General features: G+C 42.2%; 1 protein-coding gene across 1 annotated transcript in view; it reads right to left on the bottom strand.

Annotated features, from left to right (window-relative positions):
• LOC143934106 (beta-2-glycoprotein 1-like) overlaps positions 1-15176 on the bottom strand; it is a 151352-nt gene that overhangs the window by 83281 nt on the left and 52895 nt on the right. The window contains exons 3-5 of the mRNA XM_077457422.1: positions 11665-11853; positions 3049-3151; positions 623-699 (exon numbers count right to left, since the gene is read on the bottom strand). Coding sequence (XP_077313548.1) covers positions 623-699; positions 3049-3151; positions 11665-11853 — 369 coding nt within the window. The remainder of the gene's footprint in view (positions 1-622; positions 700-3048; positions 3152-11664; positions 11854-15176) is intronic.

Below are 15176 nucleotides of genomic sequence, written 5' to 3'. Positions count from 1 at the left end.
AAAGGTATAGCACTGGGAAACACTTATTGAAGGATAAAAAGTGCATTTCATATACAACTATATAGATCAGACCAAAATGAGGAACAAATGAGGAGGAAAGAGGGACAGAGGGGCATTGCTCCAAATCAGGGACAGTCCCTCGAAATCAGGGACAGTTGGAAGATATGCTTTACTACATTAGTTAATGACAGTGTGAAAAGGTCACATGGTACACAAAAAAACTTTGTTTTGGAGACAGAAACTAGAAATACAGCAGGGCACCTGCCAACAAAGGCCAAACTTGCAATAACAAAATGCAAGCAAAGGTTAAGGACAAACAAACAGGGGGCGATTTGCTAAAACTGGTACACTCAAAATCTGATGCAGCTGTGGGAATGGTAGCCAATCAGCTTCTAACCTTAGCTTGTTCAAATAAGCAATTAAACCTGGAAGCTGATTGGTTACTATTCAGAATTGCACCAGATTTTGCACTCTCCAGCTTTAGTAAATAACCCCCATGGTGTTCTTCTGTTATAGTTAATATAGTATACTATAGTGCAGAATGCAATAAAATGTTTTAGACTTTTACATATAAGTATGTATTTAATTCATTTAGCGAAACAACAAAACGTGCAGAACATACTTTGGCACAGAGGAGCAGCATTCGTCCACGTGTTGTTTTCAAGGCACTCTGTTACATCCTGACCTTCAAGCCTGAAGCTGTATAGGGAGAAAATGTGATTATTTATTTGTATAGGAAAGGTTTTCTTTCCTGATATATTTTCTATATTAGGACCATTGGGTTTATTATTGTGGTTTATGACACCAATGCTGGAGGACATTATTGTGAGCAATGACACCAATGTTGGAGGTTATCACTGCGGCCACTGACCCCAGGGATGAAGGTTATTATTGAAACCATTGACATCATTCTTGGAGGATATTATTGCTGACGCTGACATCAATGCAGGGACTTATTGCATCCACAGACACCAGGGCTGATGGTTACTATTGCAGCCACTGACATCAATGCTGGGGGGCTAATATTACTGCCACTGACACCAGTGATGAAGGTTATTATTATTGCCACTGACACCAGTGATGAAGGCTATTATTTTTGTCACTGACACCAGTGATGAAGGCTATTATTGCCATTGACGCAAGTGATGGGGGCTATTATTATTGACACTGACGCCAATGATGGGGGCTATTATTATTGCTCCTGACTCCAATAATGAGGACTATTATTATTGCCACTGACTCCAATGATGGGGGCTATTATTATTGCCACTGACTCCAATGATGAAGACTATTATTATTGTCACTGACTCCAATGATGGGGGCTATTATTATTGCCACTTACTCCAATGATGAGGACTATTATTATTGCCACTGACTCCAATGATGGGGGCTATTATTATTGCCACTGACGATAATGATGGGGGCTATTATTATTGCCACTGACGCCAATGATGGGGGCTATTATTATTGCCACTTACTCCAATGATGAGGACTATTATTATTGTCACTGACTCCAATGATGGGGGCTATTATTATTGCCACTGACGCCAATGATGGGGGCTATTATTATTGCCACTGACTCCAATGATGGGGGCTATTATTATTGCCACTGACTCCAATGATGGGGGCTATTATTATTGCCAGTTACTCAAAGGATGAGGACTATTATTATTGTCACTGACTCCAATGATGGGGGCTATTATTATTGTCATTGACACCAGTTATTGTTTTTTTACTTTTTTTTGTTTTCTCTTCAATGTGAATTAGAGTACATTACAAATAACACCGCAAGCCCAACATTTTCAGGAGCTGAGGTGTGCAATAACTTATTTATTTTGAACAGGTTGTCTAACTCAGCCTCTTTCAGTCAGGGTACCTTCAGGTTTTTTAGCAGGCAAAATGCCTAAATATTGCCCCAAAATTGTGTACAAGCCAGAGGGTGGATGAAGCCTGCCTTTTAGTCCCCCAAAGCCATGGATTTTCATGTGCACCCTTGCATCCTTCCAGACGCCAGCATCCTAACTACTGGTGACATCACCGGTTGATAAGGGCAATGTCGGGTAACTGCACAGAATCCTTGTTTGCTTGTTCCTTGCCCCTCTCCATCAGCACTTGGGTCATATTAGCCGAGTGAGGAAGAAAAACCAAAGGAGAAGAGAAACGCTGGAAAATCTGTTTGCAATACCAGTGTGCAAAGGTTTATTTGCTTTAGAAGAATAAATCACCTCTAACAATATCCCCACACATTCTACATGTGGGGATATTGCTGCATTATGTAAAACCATTACAAATTATTACTTTAGTTTTTTAAAATTTTAGAATGGGGTATCTCAAGATTGTGCAGAATTTCGAATGGTGCCTAGAATGAAAAAGGGTTGAAAAACACTGATCTAACTTGATGTAATGCACCTTAAGCCCCTGTACACACGGTCGGACATTCTGCCAACCAAATCCGTTGGATTTTGTCCGACGGATTGTGTCCGAAACTGTTGCATACACACGGTCGGACCAAGTTGTCGGAAAATCCGATCGTTCAGAACGTGATGACTTTTATTTTGTTACGACGGGACTACGTTCAGGCTAGTAGCCAATAGCTTTGGTGTAGGAATTTGATCTGAGCATGCGCGGTACTTTGTCCGTCGGAGTAGGCTACACATGATCGGAGTATGTCCGATTGGACCAGATTGTCGGAAAATATTTCCAACAAGTTGGAAAATTGGGTCCGACGGATATTCCGATGGAATCAGTCCGATGCATACCACACACAGTCAGATTATCAGACAACACGGTCCGATAGGACACATTCCGACGGATTCCTCGACCGTGTGTACAAGGGTTAATACACACAAAAATGTGATTGTGAAGTTTTAGGAGCCGCACTTGAGACCGTCAATAATTTTCAAGTTGACCTCCACTGATCTGGATTACTATGTAAATTTTTTAGTGCAATGAAAAGCCGCAAACACAATAGTATAAACAGGGTCTAACAAAAGTATAATCATACATATAGACCTTTGATAATCAAACCAACTAAAAATCCAAACTTACCCTGAACTGCATATATACTGGGCTCTAATCCCTGTCACAGGATTTCCATACTTCACAAAGGAGCCATCCACAATTACGGGAGGATCACCACAAAGAGATATTGCTACATAAAAAAAAAATGTGAAAATGTTTTTTTGAAAAAAACAAAAACATCAATACAACAGCATGATGTATAGCAACGTACTGCATAGTGATATACAGATATACAGTAGATGGGAAATAAAGCATTTCATTTTAATGAGTGTGAACAAAGGAAAACATGTGAATGCCATTATCAATCTGTCTAGGTCCATAGGGTTTATTATTAAGTTGGCCCACCCTTTGCAGCTATAACAACATTCAACTCTTTTAGGAAGGCTGTCCACAAGGTTTAGGAGTGTGTCTATGGGAATATTTGACTATTCTTCCAGAAGCGCATTTGTGAGGTCAGGCACTGATGTTGGATGAGAAGGCCTGGCTCGCAATCTCCACTCTAATTCATCCCAAAGGTGTTCTATCGGGTTGAGGTCAGGACTCTGTCAGGCCAGTAAGCTTCCTCCACCCCAAACTCGCTCATCCGAGTCTTTATATACCTCGTTTTGTGCACTGGTGCGCAGTCATGTTGGAATAGGAAAGGGCCCTCCCCAAACTGCATGAAATTGTCCAAAATGTCTTGGTATGCTGACACCTTAAGAGTTCCCTTCAGTGGAACTAAGGGGCCAAGCCGAACCCTTGAAAAACAACCCCACATCATATTCCCCCTTCCATCAAATGATTTGGACCAGTGTTCAAAACAAGGTCCATAAAGATACAGATGAGTGTGTTTGGGGTGGAGGAACTGCACTGGCCTATCATCTCAGGTAGTAACAGATGCCCCCGCCTCCACAGGCTTCGCTTTAATTTTTGGCCATCATTGGTTTGCAGGGCCATGGCCTCCAGGGATCCTCCTAATCCCCAGTTTTATCCAGTCTTCCTCAATTTTCAAACTGTACCCGATCATGGCAGCCGCTAAGGTCTGGGGCCATACCTGGCCCGGACAAACGGTGGCCTTCGTCACAGTAAACCAGGCCACGGCGGATATCATTTACAAGGGCAGATCCAAGCTGCTCCCCATTATGTCCTTCCTAGGCAGGCTGGTACAATTATCTGTGTGGCATCAATTCAATGTTTGCTGCATGAACATTCTGAGAAAGTGCAAGGTTGCAGTAGATGCACTGTCCCGTTTTAAATTCATCTCATTCTTTCAGTAGAAACTCAAAGCCGACCCAATGTCATCTCCTATCCCACCTTTGTCTCAGCTGACATTGAATTAATGCCACACCTTCACAGCACGACCCAGCTCATCAATAAGTCTTTATCCCGCAACACACTGAAGGCCTACCGCACTACTTGGAATGCCTTCTGCAAGTTTCTGGCATCTTGCCCCTGGGCAACGTCAGCAGACATTAAGCAGCCCATAACCAACTCCAAATGCTTGCCCATCACTAGTACCATCTTCAGAGACATGTCCACTATCCTCTCTCGTTACCCATTTGGGTTTATTCTCCGCTTGGTCATTCAATCTGCTATCTACCTAGCCTTCTATGTCTTTTTGCAGCCTAGCGAGTTTACCTGTAATGGCCCTACCGGCCAGGTACTGTGTAGACATCACATGGTTCAATTCCAAGATCACTTCATTCTCCACCTCGCAGTATCCAAAACCCAAAAATCCAGCCCTGGGGTCAACATCCAACTTTTCCAGACCAACAACATCTGGTGCCCAGTAGTGATACTCGACCGTCCATTGTCCCTCCTACTCAGCCAGTCAAACTCTAGTCCTCTGCTACCTTTTCTGACCAACCCCTTGAGTGGCAGCCAGTTCATCAAGCATTGCAGGATCCTCCTGCGTAACCTAGGCCTCGACCCCAGCCGGTACTCTGAAAATTCCTTCTGAAACGGAGCATCTCAGCATGGGGTTACAGACCACATCATCAAGAATTTAGGAAGGTGGAAATCCGCCTGCTTTGCCCAGTACATTCCAGCCCCTCAGGTAGAAATGTTGCAGGCATTTACTAAACTTGCTCAGTAAGTAACACTAGACCAATAAAGAGCTCCCTTCTTTGGTATACCAGCCAGCAGACCAGGGCACACTTCAGCAGGTCTATGTTATGTTCTGAGAGTTTAAGCAGCCCACTCATCTGTGGTCTTTGTCGGTTCCTGTACGTGATACCCTCCCTCCCATTCCCCTTTTCAGGGCATTTCTCAGCACATTTATTTCCACAAGCATGTATTACTTATCTTGGGTATGCCCCCTTTTTTGGTATACTGGCCAGCAGACCAGGGCACACTTCAGGTCTATGTTATGTTGTGAGTAGGGATGAGCTCGGTGTTCGACTCGAACGCATGTTTGACTCGAACAACGACCGTTTGGTGAATTCAGAACTTTGTGGACCGTTCGCACCAAATTCGTGTGGCACGAGCGGCCCACAATGCACTACACCATCGCAGCGCATTGCTGGCTCATGATTGGCCAAGCATGCACTGTGACCCCGCATGCTTGGCCAATCACAGTGCCGGCAGCGAGGAGAGCCAAATTATAGCTCAGGGGGTTTAGTACACGCCCCACACTATATAAGGCCGCCAGCACGGCGGCCTTGTGTAGTGTGTTCCGGCGTGCAGGGAAAGAGCTAGATAGGCCGGGACAGTGTGTTCTTTTCTCAGGCATCTTAACGTTAAAGTGGTGTTGTGTGCCTCCAGCACAGTATACACCTGTATCTATCCTTTATTGCTGTTTTTCTCTAATACAGGCATCTGCAGGAGTTAGTGGGTGTTGTGTGCCTCCAGCACAGTATACACCTGTATCTACCCTTTATTGCTGGTGTTCTATAATACAGCCATCTGCAGGAGTTAGTGGGTTTTATGTGCCTCCAGCACATTATACACCTGTATCTACCCTTTATTGCTGGTGTTCTATAATACAGCCATCTACAGGAGTTAGTGGGTGTTGTGTGCCTCCAGCACAGCACAGTATACACTTGTATCTACCCTTTATTGCTGGTGTTCTCTAATACAGGCATCTGCAGGAGTTAAAGTGGGTGTTGTGTGCCTTCACCACAGTATACACCTGAAGATACCCATTATTGCTGGTGTTGTCTGTTGCATATCTTGCATATTAGCCTTTAAAATTAGCACTTTTGATTTCGAACGTTTGAGTCCCATAGACTTTAATAGGGTTCTAAAGTTCGTACGAACTTTCAGTCCGTTCGAAGGTTCTGGTGCGAACTGAATGGGGGTTGTTCGGCTCATCCCTAGTTGTGAGTCTTGTGACATGTCTATGTGGTTCATATCCATCTCGGCTGAAGAGCTTTGACTATATATATATATATATATATATATATATATATATATATATATAATTTTGCTAATCAAGGATATAATTAAGACTACGATGAGAGTAAAAAGCAGCAAACTGTCAGAATGTTCCTGTACATTGAAAAAAAATAATGATGATCATTTTACCCGTAATTGTGTGAAAATATGCATTGTTGACTGCCACCCGGAAACATAGCTGCGTAATTATTTAAAGCTAAAATCCAAGCTAAACAAATGTTGTTCAAATACAAGAAGAACTTTGGATTCTATTATATATTTCTCCCAGATATTTGCAATATTCCAGCATTAAACAACTCCTGGACTTTGCCACTATGCAAGAGTTTTCTTTAATTAAGGCTGATCATTGCTTCTCTCTCCTTGTTCAGGGTGACTGGTCTCGTATATGCCCCCTGTAGTTTTCTGCAAGCAGCCTGTAGTGAGAGGACCTGCTGAGACCCACCATTCTATTTTCCGCACAGGCTGTGTAGCACAGTGATCATTTCATAATTTCTGAATTTGCAAGGGTATTTGGAGCTCAGAAATTGGACGGATATTCAATGTGGGTATTAACCACTTCCCCACAGGGCATTTTGACCCCCTTCCTGCCCAGGCCAATTTTCAGCTTTCAGCGCTGTCACACTTTGGACGAGAATTGTGCGGTCATGCGATGTACCCACATTAATTTTGATAATTTTTTCCCGCACAAATTTTTTTTGGGTGGTATTTGATCACCTCTGCGGTTTTTATTTTTTGCGCTATAAGCAAAAAAGGAGCGACAATTTTGAAAAAAAAAACACAATATTTTTATTATTAACTTTTTGCTATAATAAATATCCAATTTAAAAAAAAAAAACATTTTTTTTTCCCTCAGTTTAGGCCGATATGTCTTCTTCTACATATTTTTTGTAAATAAAAAAAAATATTCGCAATAAGCGTATATTGATTGGATTGCGCAAGTTATAGCATCTACAAAATAGGGGATAGAATTATGGCATTTTTATTATTATTATTTTTTTTTTACTAGTAATGGCAGCGATCTGTGATTTTTATTGTGACTGCGATATTGCGGCGGACATATCGGACACTTTTGACACTATTTTGGGACCAGTGACATTTATACGGCGATCCGTGCTATAAAATGCATTGATTACTGTATAAATGTCACTGGCAGGAAAGAGGTTAATCACTAGGGGGTGATCAAAGGGTTAACTGTGTGTCCTAGGAGTGATTCTAACTGTAAGGGGAGGGGACTCACAAGGGGAGGAGACCGATCGGTGTTCCTCTGTAATAGGAACACATGGATCGGTCTCCTCACTTGACAGGACGTGGATCTGTGTGTTTACACACACAGATCCACGGTCCTGCTCGGTTAACGGGCAATCGCGGGTGCCCGACGGACATTGTGGCCGCCGGGCATGCACATCGGGTCCCAAACGATGCGGCGGGCGCGCGCCCCTGGTGGCGTGTGCACACTCTCCACAATGCAGGGAACCCAGGACGTCATATGATACCCGCCCGGAGGGACGAAGGGTTCCTGCGGGCGTCATAGGACAATAGAGCGGTAGGAAAATGGTTAAGGGAGGAATGATAGATTTTTCCTGAAGTTCATGTTTGAGGGCCGGTTAACACGTGTGGACTTTCGGTTTTGACAGCAAATTAATTTTAATATATAATATTAATTTTAATGGGCTGCCCCAAATCTGAACGCAAATCAACTATTTGGGCATTGTTTTCGTTGGGGGAATGTGATGTGGCCAGTGGGTGCCTGTGATTTCTCAACAGACTTCCCAGGTCAATTTTCACCTTTCAGCACTTTCACACTTTGTATTTGCAAGGGTGAGCATACATCTCTGCACTATGGACTCCAACCAAGGTAAGCCCTTACAATTGCTTCAACTTACTCAGTTGATGCCCCGTCATTCATTCTCGGTGTCCCTTGACCTATCTATCTATCTATCTATCTACATATACATATTCCATGGTAGAACCCAGAAAAGGGCATATTTTTATTGCAGTAGTCATTCAAGCCTGCAGTCTCATGCTTGTGATATTGCGTTTGTAACAGTGCTCCAAGCTCTCTGTTTGTCTGTCCTGCTGTGCTGTTTGGATTCCCTCGTTGACAACCTCAGATCAGATATCAACTACTCTCTGAATTCTGCCTGCCTTTCGGCTACCAATTGACGCTGAATATTCTAAACCTTGCCTGCCTTGTACTTGAACTGTCATTGAAACACTCTGCCTGTCTGCCAAGCGCAAGTACCTGTTTGCTCAGTTCGTGCCTGGGGACAACCATGTGCCAGTAGGCATGCTTGCCTTATGGGAGAGGGAGCAGCTATATGTGAAGAACACAGAAGCTAGCTATAGTGTCTGTTAGGGCTAAGCATGACAGCTTACTGGTTTTCTAGTAGGGTTTGTACTATGTGCGCTGGCCTCCTTTATCATAATTAAGTATCTTGGTTATATAAAATATGTAACACTCTTACACTCTTGCTCTTAAAAATGCATCATTAGGCAGTAAATTTACTTTTTACAGTAATCTAACAAATTATATGGAAGAACTTTGCTGAATACAAGAACAATGGAAATAAAAATTGCCAACTACATAAAGACACAATAAAGTCCATTTTGTTCAACCAATGAAAACAAAAAAAAAGGGGACAAAATCCAAAATCCTTCCTGATCCCCCTTAAAGCACTTGGATATTCACTGCGTCAATAATCTCCGGTGTTATTACCTATACATGTTACTATCCAGTTATATTTATGTGCATTTAGGAATGCATCCAGCTCTTTTTTAAAACAATCTCCTGAACTAGCCAAAACCAGTTCTTGAAAATCCGATAAGGATGAGAAATTGTTTGCATTAAAGGAAGGAGATGGCAAGAGAAAATGCATGCATGAGAGGACAGTGGGAATACAAAGGTAAGTAAAAGTATTGGAATTAAATTCTTCTTTTATACCAGAAATGTTGAAATATAATTGTAGATTGAATGGACAGTGATATAATTTCGACTCGAACATTGAGTGTTCGTCCGTTCGGGAGAATATCGAACATTATGGGGCATTCGCGGGAAATTCGAGATCCGCGGAACGCCCCATAATGCACTACGAGATCAGTGTATTGATGTCCGATGATTGGCTAAAGCATGCACCCGACCTGCATGCTTTGGCCAATCACAGCGCGCTTTGCTATAAGAGCCATGATTGGCCAAAGGCAGGGTACCTTTAGCCAATCATGGCTCAAGTCCACGCCCCACACTATATAAGGCTGCTTACACCGTGGCTGTATATAGTGTTATGAATGAGAGAAGTTAGCTAGAGGCATGCAGGCAGTTTATATATATATATATATATATATATATATATATATATACACAGTGCAGTCAGTGTACAGTTTATAATACAGTGTATTGAGGTGGTTAAGGGGAACTTTATGATAGAAGTTGCGAGGCCCCTCCCCAAAATCCATACCAGACCATTATCTAAGCAGGCAGCCTGGCAGGCCAGGAAAGGGGGGGGTGAGCGAGCACCTCCCCCTCCATAATCATGATGGGCCGCTTGGGGTCCCCCCTAAAGCATTCTGTCCCCATGTTGATGAGGACAAGGGCTTCATCCCACAACCCTTGCCCAGTGGTTGTGGGGGTCTGCGGCAGGGGGCTTATCAGAATTTGGAAGCCCCCTTTAACAAGGGGGGCCCCAGATCCCACCCCCCATATGGGAATGGGTATGGGGTACATTGTACCCCTACCCATTTACCAAAAAAAGTGTCAAAAAGTAAAAACCACAAAACACAGTTTTTTACAATTCCTTTATTAAAAAAAAAAAAAAAAAAGTGTCCTGCGATGTCAATCCATCTTCAATTACGGCGTCCAACGGACCTGAAACAAAAAGAAGCTCTGCCAAATGGGAGGCATCCCACTGACTACCAACTATATTAATACCCCTATTTGACTGACTGACTGATCGACTGACCAAACGGGGGGTGGGTGTCAAGTGGTTTGTTTGCCGCCCCCTCAAAAAAATAGAGCAGCAGCTGCCACTGCATTCAACCCTTCCAGGGGTGCTTGATCTTCTTCTTCTAGAAAGTTGTTGAAGGAGTGGAGCAAAGCAAATGGGAAGCATGAATATATATTGTGCTGCAGCCAGTCCCTGATTTGGTGTACCCAGAAGGTGGAAGGGAATCAAATAAATAGTCTGAGCTGTAAAACAGCAGTATCCACCTATCCAAGGAATTCCACCTGTTCAAGTGGGAGGTAGTTACCTCTCACCTCCAGCCGTTCTGTTTCAAGTTGCTGTTAATCAAGGTCCTGGCTGTGGGCCTAGATCTGAGAGAGTATCGGCACCCTGAAACTTCACCTAAGGATCCAGTCTCCATAGAGGTTGGCATTTGGAATAAGCTGAATGGGCACAGTTACTTTGGTAATGTTTTTCTGCAAGGTCCAATTGACTGTGTACTATTGGGATTGCTGGGCCTCGTTGTTTCTTCTGAGGGACACACTGACTAATTCACTTTAGTTTAGTGGAAAGACTTTACACTAAGTTGATCTAAGTAGTTCCTATCCTGAGAGATATATACATTAGTTTCCTCTAGTTTCTCAATGGGAGAACTGTTCTTTAAAGCTGGGCCAAGTAGTTCTCCTCCTGAGGAGTACATACCTCTGGCCTCTACTGGTCTCTTATGGGAAGATTGTACTCTGCGCTGAGCAGAAGAACTGTTCCTGAAGTTTGCAACATAGAGAAGAGTGTCCTCTTGTTTCTGCTAGTGGTTTTGGAGTATCCCATACTACCCTACACCTCATCTAAGTTGTTTAAGAATAAAAACACAAAAAGACACCTCTAGGCTGCTCTTTATGTCAGTGTTGCTGAACTGTGCTCTATGTGTGCTGGCTTCCTCTGCATTAGTGAGGGAGAACTCCGCTGACATCATCATCATCTGTGCTGGAATTGTACAGTAACTGTACCTTTGACCATCATCGGCCAGTGGCCCTTTCGGGGGGTAACGCTACATATCTGTTAATAGGAAACTTTTACTGTATTTAATATAATATATATAAAAAAAAAATATATATATATATATATATATATATATATATATATATATATATTGTCAAGGCATTCGTAATTATAATTGTTAAATAGTGATGATTTAGAATAGATGGCGATAGATAAGCAGGGAAACAGCTGTTCCCAGGTCCATCCCATCTGGCATTCCCACTGATAATGTGTTTAAAAATGCGAAGGGATTACAGCGCTAAAATAAAAATGAATCATGTCATGTTGCTGTTACCTTCACAGGGTGCTGTCACACTCCACTTCTTATCTCCTTGACAACGGCTGTGTGCCATCTCCTGTCCATTGGCCATTTTGAATCCCGGATTACAGCGTACTGTCATATGATCACCAAAGTTTTTCATGTTCTGATTCAGACTTGTATTAGCATTCTCGATGGTCACAGGCCAGGGGCAGCTGTTGCGAGCTTTAACATAAAAACAACAATATTACTGCCTTGTTTGTTGAAGAACCATTTGAATTGCAAAGTGTTCAGTCTGTGTGAAAACTGCAGTAATAAGAAACAACCATTTAAGAGTTAAAGCAGAACTATGGGCAAAATATATTTCATTTGGATAGAGTAAGGGAAGAATATAACCCGTCAGGTTTATTTCTCGCCATCTTTGTTTCATTGCGAAGATTTCCCTTCACTTCCTATCCCATAGCCAACCAGGAAGTGAGAGGAAATCCCTGCAAATTAGGGTATTTCTTGGGGACCCTGAGGTCACCAGAGCTAGTGTGCCCTTTGGAATATTTTCCCTCTATTACATTTCTGAGGACAACCCAAAATTTGGGATTTTCTTTTACTTATACTTTCAATGGTAACAGTAAACAGGACAAATGGAGAGGGTGACTCCTTAATGGGAGCAAAGACAGCAATAAAAACTGACAGGTATTCTAACCCCTCTCCACTCTATCCAAAACTAAAAAGAAAGTTTTGCTTTAAGTTGTACTTTAAGCTCTTAAAAAGAATGCAATACAATTAATTTTGATTGGTTGCTATGGTGTGCTACATCTTAGCAGGTCACAGCTCATGGTTATTGAGTATCATAGGCTCATTTATGACCAATAAGCCAATACCTTGTCCCCCAAAAAGACACGGAAGCTGATTAGGTTGGAAGTAGGGCATGTCCACAGCTTTACTCAACTTCCCAAATGTGACAACTATCCAAATGTACCATACAACAATGCCAATCAAAGTTATACTGTGAGCACCCATAAAAAAACTCACATAGTCTAAGAGGCCGTTCTTATGATCAGTGCCAGACAGGCATCGGGCAGACCCCAGAATTTAACTTGAGGACATAGCCTATAACGCAACATCAATTGCTGGCAAGGTAAAAACCGCCAATAAAGGTGTGACAAAATATTAAAACGGGCGGGAGGGTGAGCAACTCTTGTAACAGCTGAATCTCCTCAGTGTAGCCTTTTCCTAGAGTTCAGGCTCCACCCATTCACCTTAGGTCCACTTAACTTCCCTTTTAGGTACACACCCACAGTGGTGCCATTCTTCCTGCAGTAAACACTTCCTTTCCCTAAAGGAGGTTCAAAGAGCCTTCATCCCCTCTCTATTAATATTGTTTCTTATTGCTTGTGCAAGGGGCTCAATTGCTAACGCGAAAAGCAAAGGGGATAGCAGGCAATCCTGTTTGTTGCCTCTGCTCAATGGGAAAAATTCTGAGTAATTGCCTAGAATTTTGATTCTTGTTTGGGGGGAATGGTAAAGGGTATTAAATCCATGTATAAATTTGTCTGAAATTCCATATTTAGGGAGTAGGTAATTGAGATAAGACCAATTTACGCTGTCAAAGGCCTTGTGTATGTCAGGCAAACGGAACGTGAGAGAAGATTGGCATCTTGGATGATATTTGAGATCAACCTAATATTGTCTACTATTTGTCTGCCTGGGATAAAACCGGTTTGGTCTGTATGAATCAAGGATTTGACAACCCCCCACTAGTCTATCTGCCAGCGTTCTACCAAAGATTTCTAAATCGTTATTAAGGACCGAAATGGGGCAAAAATATTGTGGGAGGGTTTGGTACTTATGTGGTTTTGGAAGTAGGGATAAATTAGCTAATAGCATATCATCAGGGAAGTGGTTGCCTTGTAAGATATGGTTGAATAATTTGGTTAGTTTGGGTACTATCAGGGCCTGGAGCAGTGGATGTTTTCAGAGATTTGAGGTTCATTGAGGGAGGCAATTTGTTGGCTGGATAGTGTAGGGAGTTGCAGACCATCCAACCAGTTAAGTGAGGGTGATGAAGGGTGGATGTGTGGTCCTGAGAGGATTTTTTTTTATATAAAAGGTTGAAAATATATCAAGAATATCATTTGTGGGGGGGGGGGGGGGGGTGACCAATTTACCCCTCTGATCTCGTAATTTGTAAACATGGGGTGGTTTATGTTCTTGGTTTAGTTTCCTCGCAAACATTGCAGAGGTGGAGTTTCTATGTAGCACAAATTTAGTTTGGGAAAATCGAAGGGATTTTTCCGTGTCAGCTGATAAGATTAAGTCTAAAGCTTGGCGCTTAATTTGAATTTGATGAGTAAGGTCATGGGAAGGAGATTGATTCATTTTATTGTATAGGTTATTCAGGTCTTTGGTAAGGCATTTCATTTCTGAAAGTCTGGCTTTGTTTTTGGTAACTGCTATGTTAATTAAGTGTCCCCTTAATACAGCTTTATGGGCAAACCAGAGAGAGGAGGGAAGTATATCATCTGTTGTATTATAGCAGAAGTATTCTTCAATATGCAAAGAAATCTGTTGAATAGTGGAGGGGTCTGTTAAGAGTGAGTCATTTAAGCGCCAACTAAATGGAGTAGGGGCTAAACCTATATGTGAGGTGTCAAAGGAGATAATATGGTGGTCAGACCATGAGCAAGTGTAGATGTGGGCTTTGGAGGAGTTGGCTAGTAATATTGTGTGAAATGCATATAGTATAAGCCAAAAGGGCAAAATAATAAAAATGAAAAATAAGGAGGTTAAGTGGCAACATGTGACTTTACCACTTATAATGAACAAGAGGACAAAAGTGTCTTAAACCCACCATCCGAGCCTAGAACGCTATCCCTGTTGTGAAGGGGCGGCACCAGGCTCTGAGAGTAAGTAGGGGGACAAACCGGCAACGGCGGATGTGCCAAGATAAAGATATTGAAGAACAATTGTACATGTTAGTATAACAGATCTAAAATCAACACAAAGAGCTAAGGTGTTTTAAACGTATAGATAGGTTGATAACCATGTAGAAATTGAATATTTCTGGACCCCCCCCCCCCCCCCCCAAAAAAAAAGTGGTGTTTTCCTTAGGAGGTTCCCTATTTAGGAGACTATAAAGGTGCTCAATGAGAGCTACAAAAATGTTAGTGAAGTTATTATAACTTTAAATTATAACTTGAAAACAGCGCCAGTCCCCAAAGATTGACTGCAGGATGACCCAAATAGTTCAATGTAGCAACAAATAGGTTTATCAGGGCTGAATATCAAAATAAGGGGTCATAGTACATTCCTGTGCCAAGGTATGTGGTATAGTGATGAAGATGACTTATGGCGTCGTCATTATTTCTGACATTTCAATCACGGGTAGAAGAAAGCAGACATGCCTAATCATAAAAGCACAAAGAGTCTGCCTATGAAGAACAATTCAGGCAATCTGGCTATAAAAATTCAATATCAAACAAACCAAACCAAAAAATTGGTGAAATGTCAAATAGAACCAAAAAGATTACGCTGCTTGATCTTGGAAGGAT

This window comes from Lithobates pipiens, unplaced genomic scaffold (genome assembly GCF_037356315.1).
Source record: "Lithobates pipiens isolate NorthernLeopardFrog02 unplaced genomic scaffold, aLitPip1_a1.2 Scaffold_27, whole genome shotgun sequence".
Lineage (NCBI taxonomy): Eukaryota > Metazoa > Chordata > Amphibia > Anura > Ranidae > Lithobates > Lithobates pipiens.
Note: the sequence above shows the minus strand (reverse complement) of the source record. Positions and strands in the feature narration are given on the sequence as shown.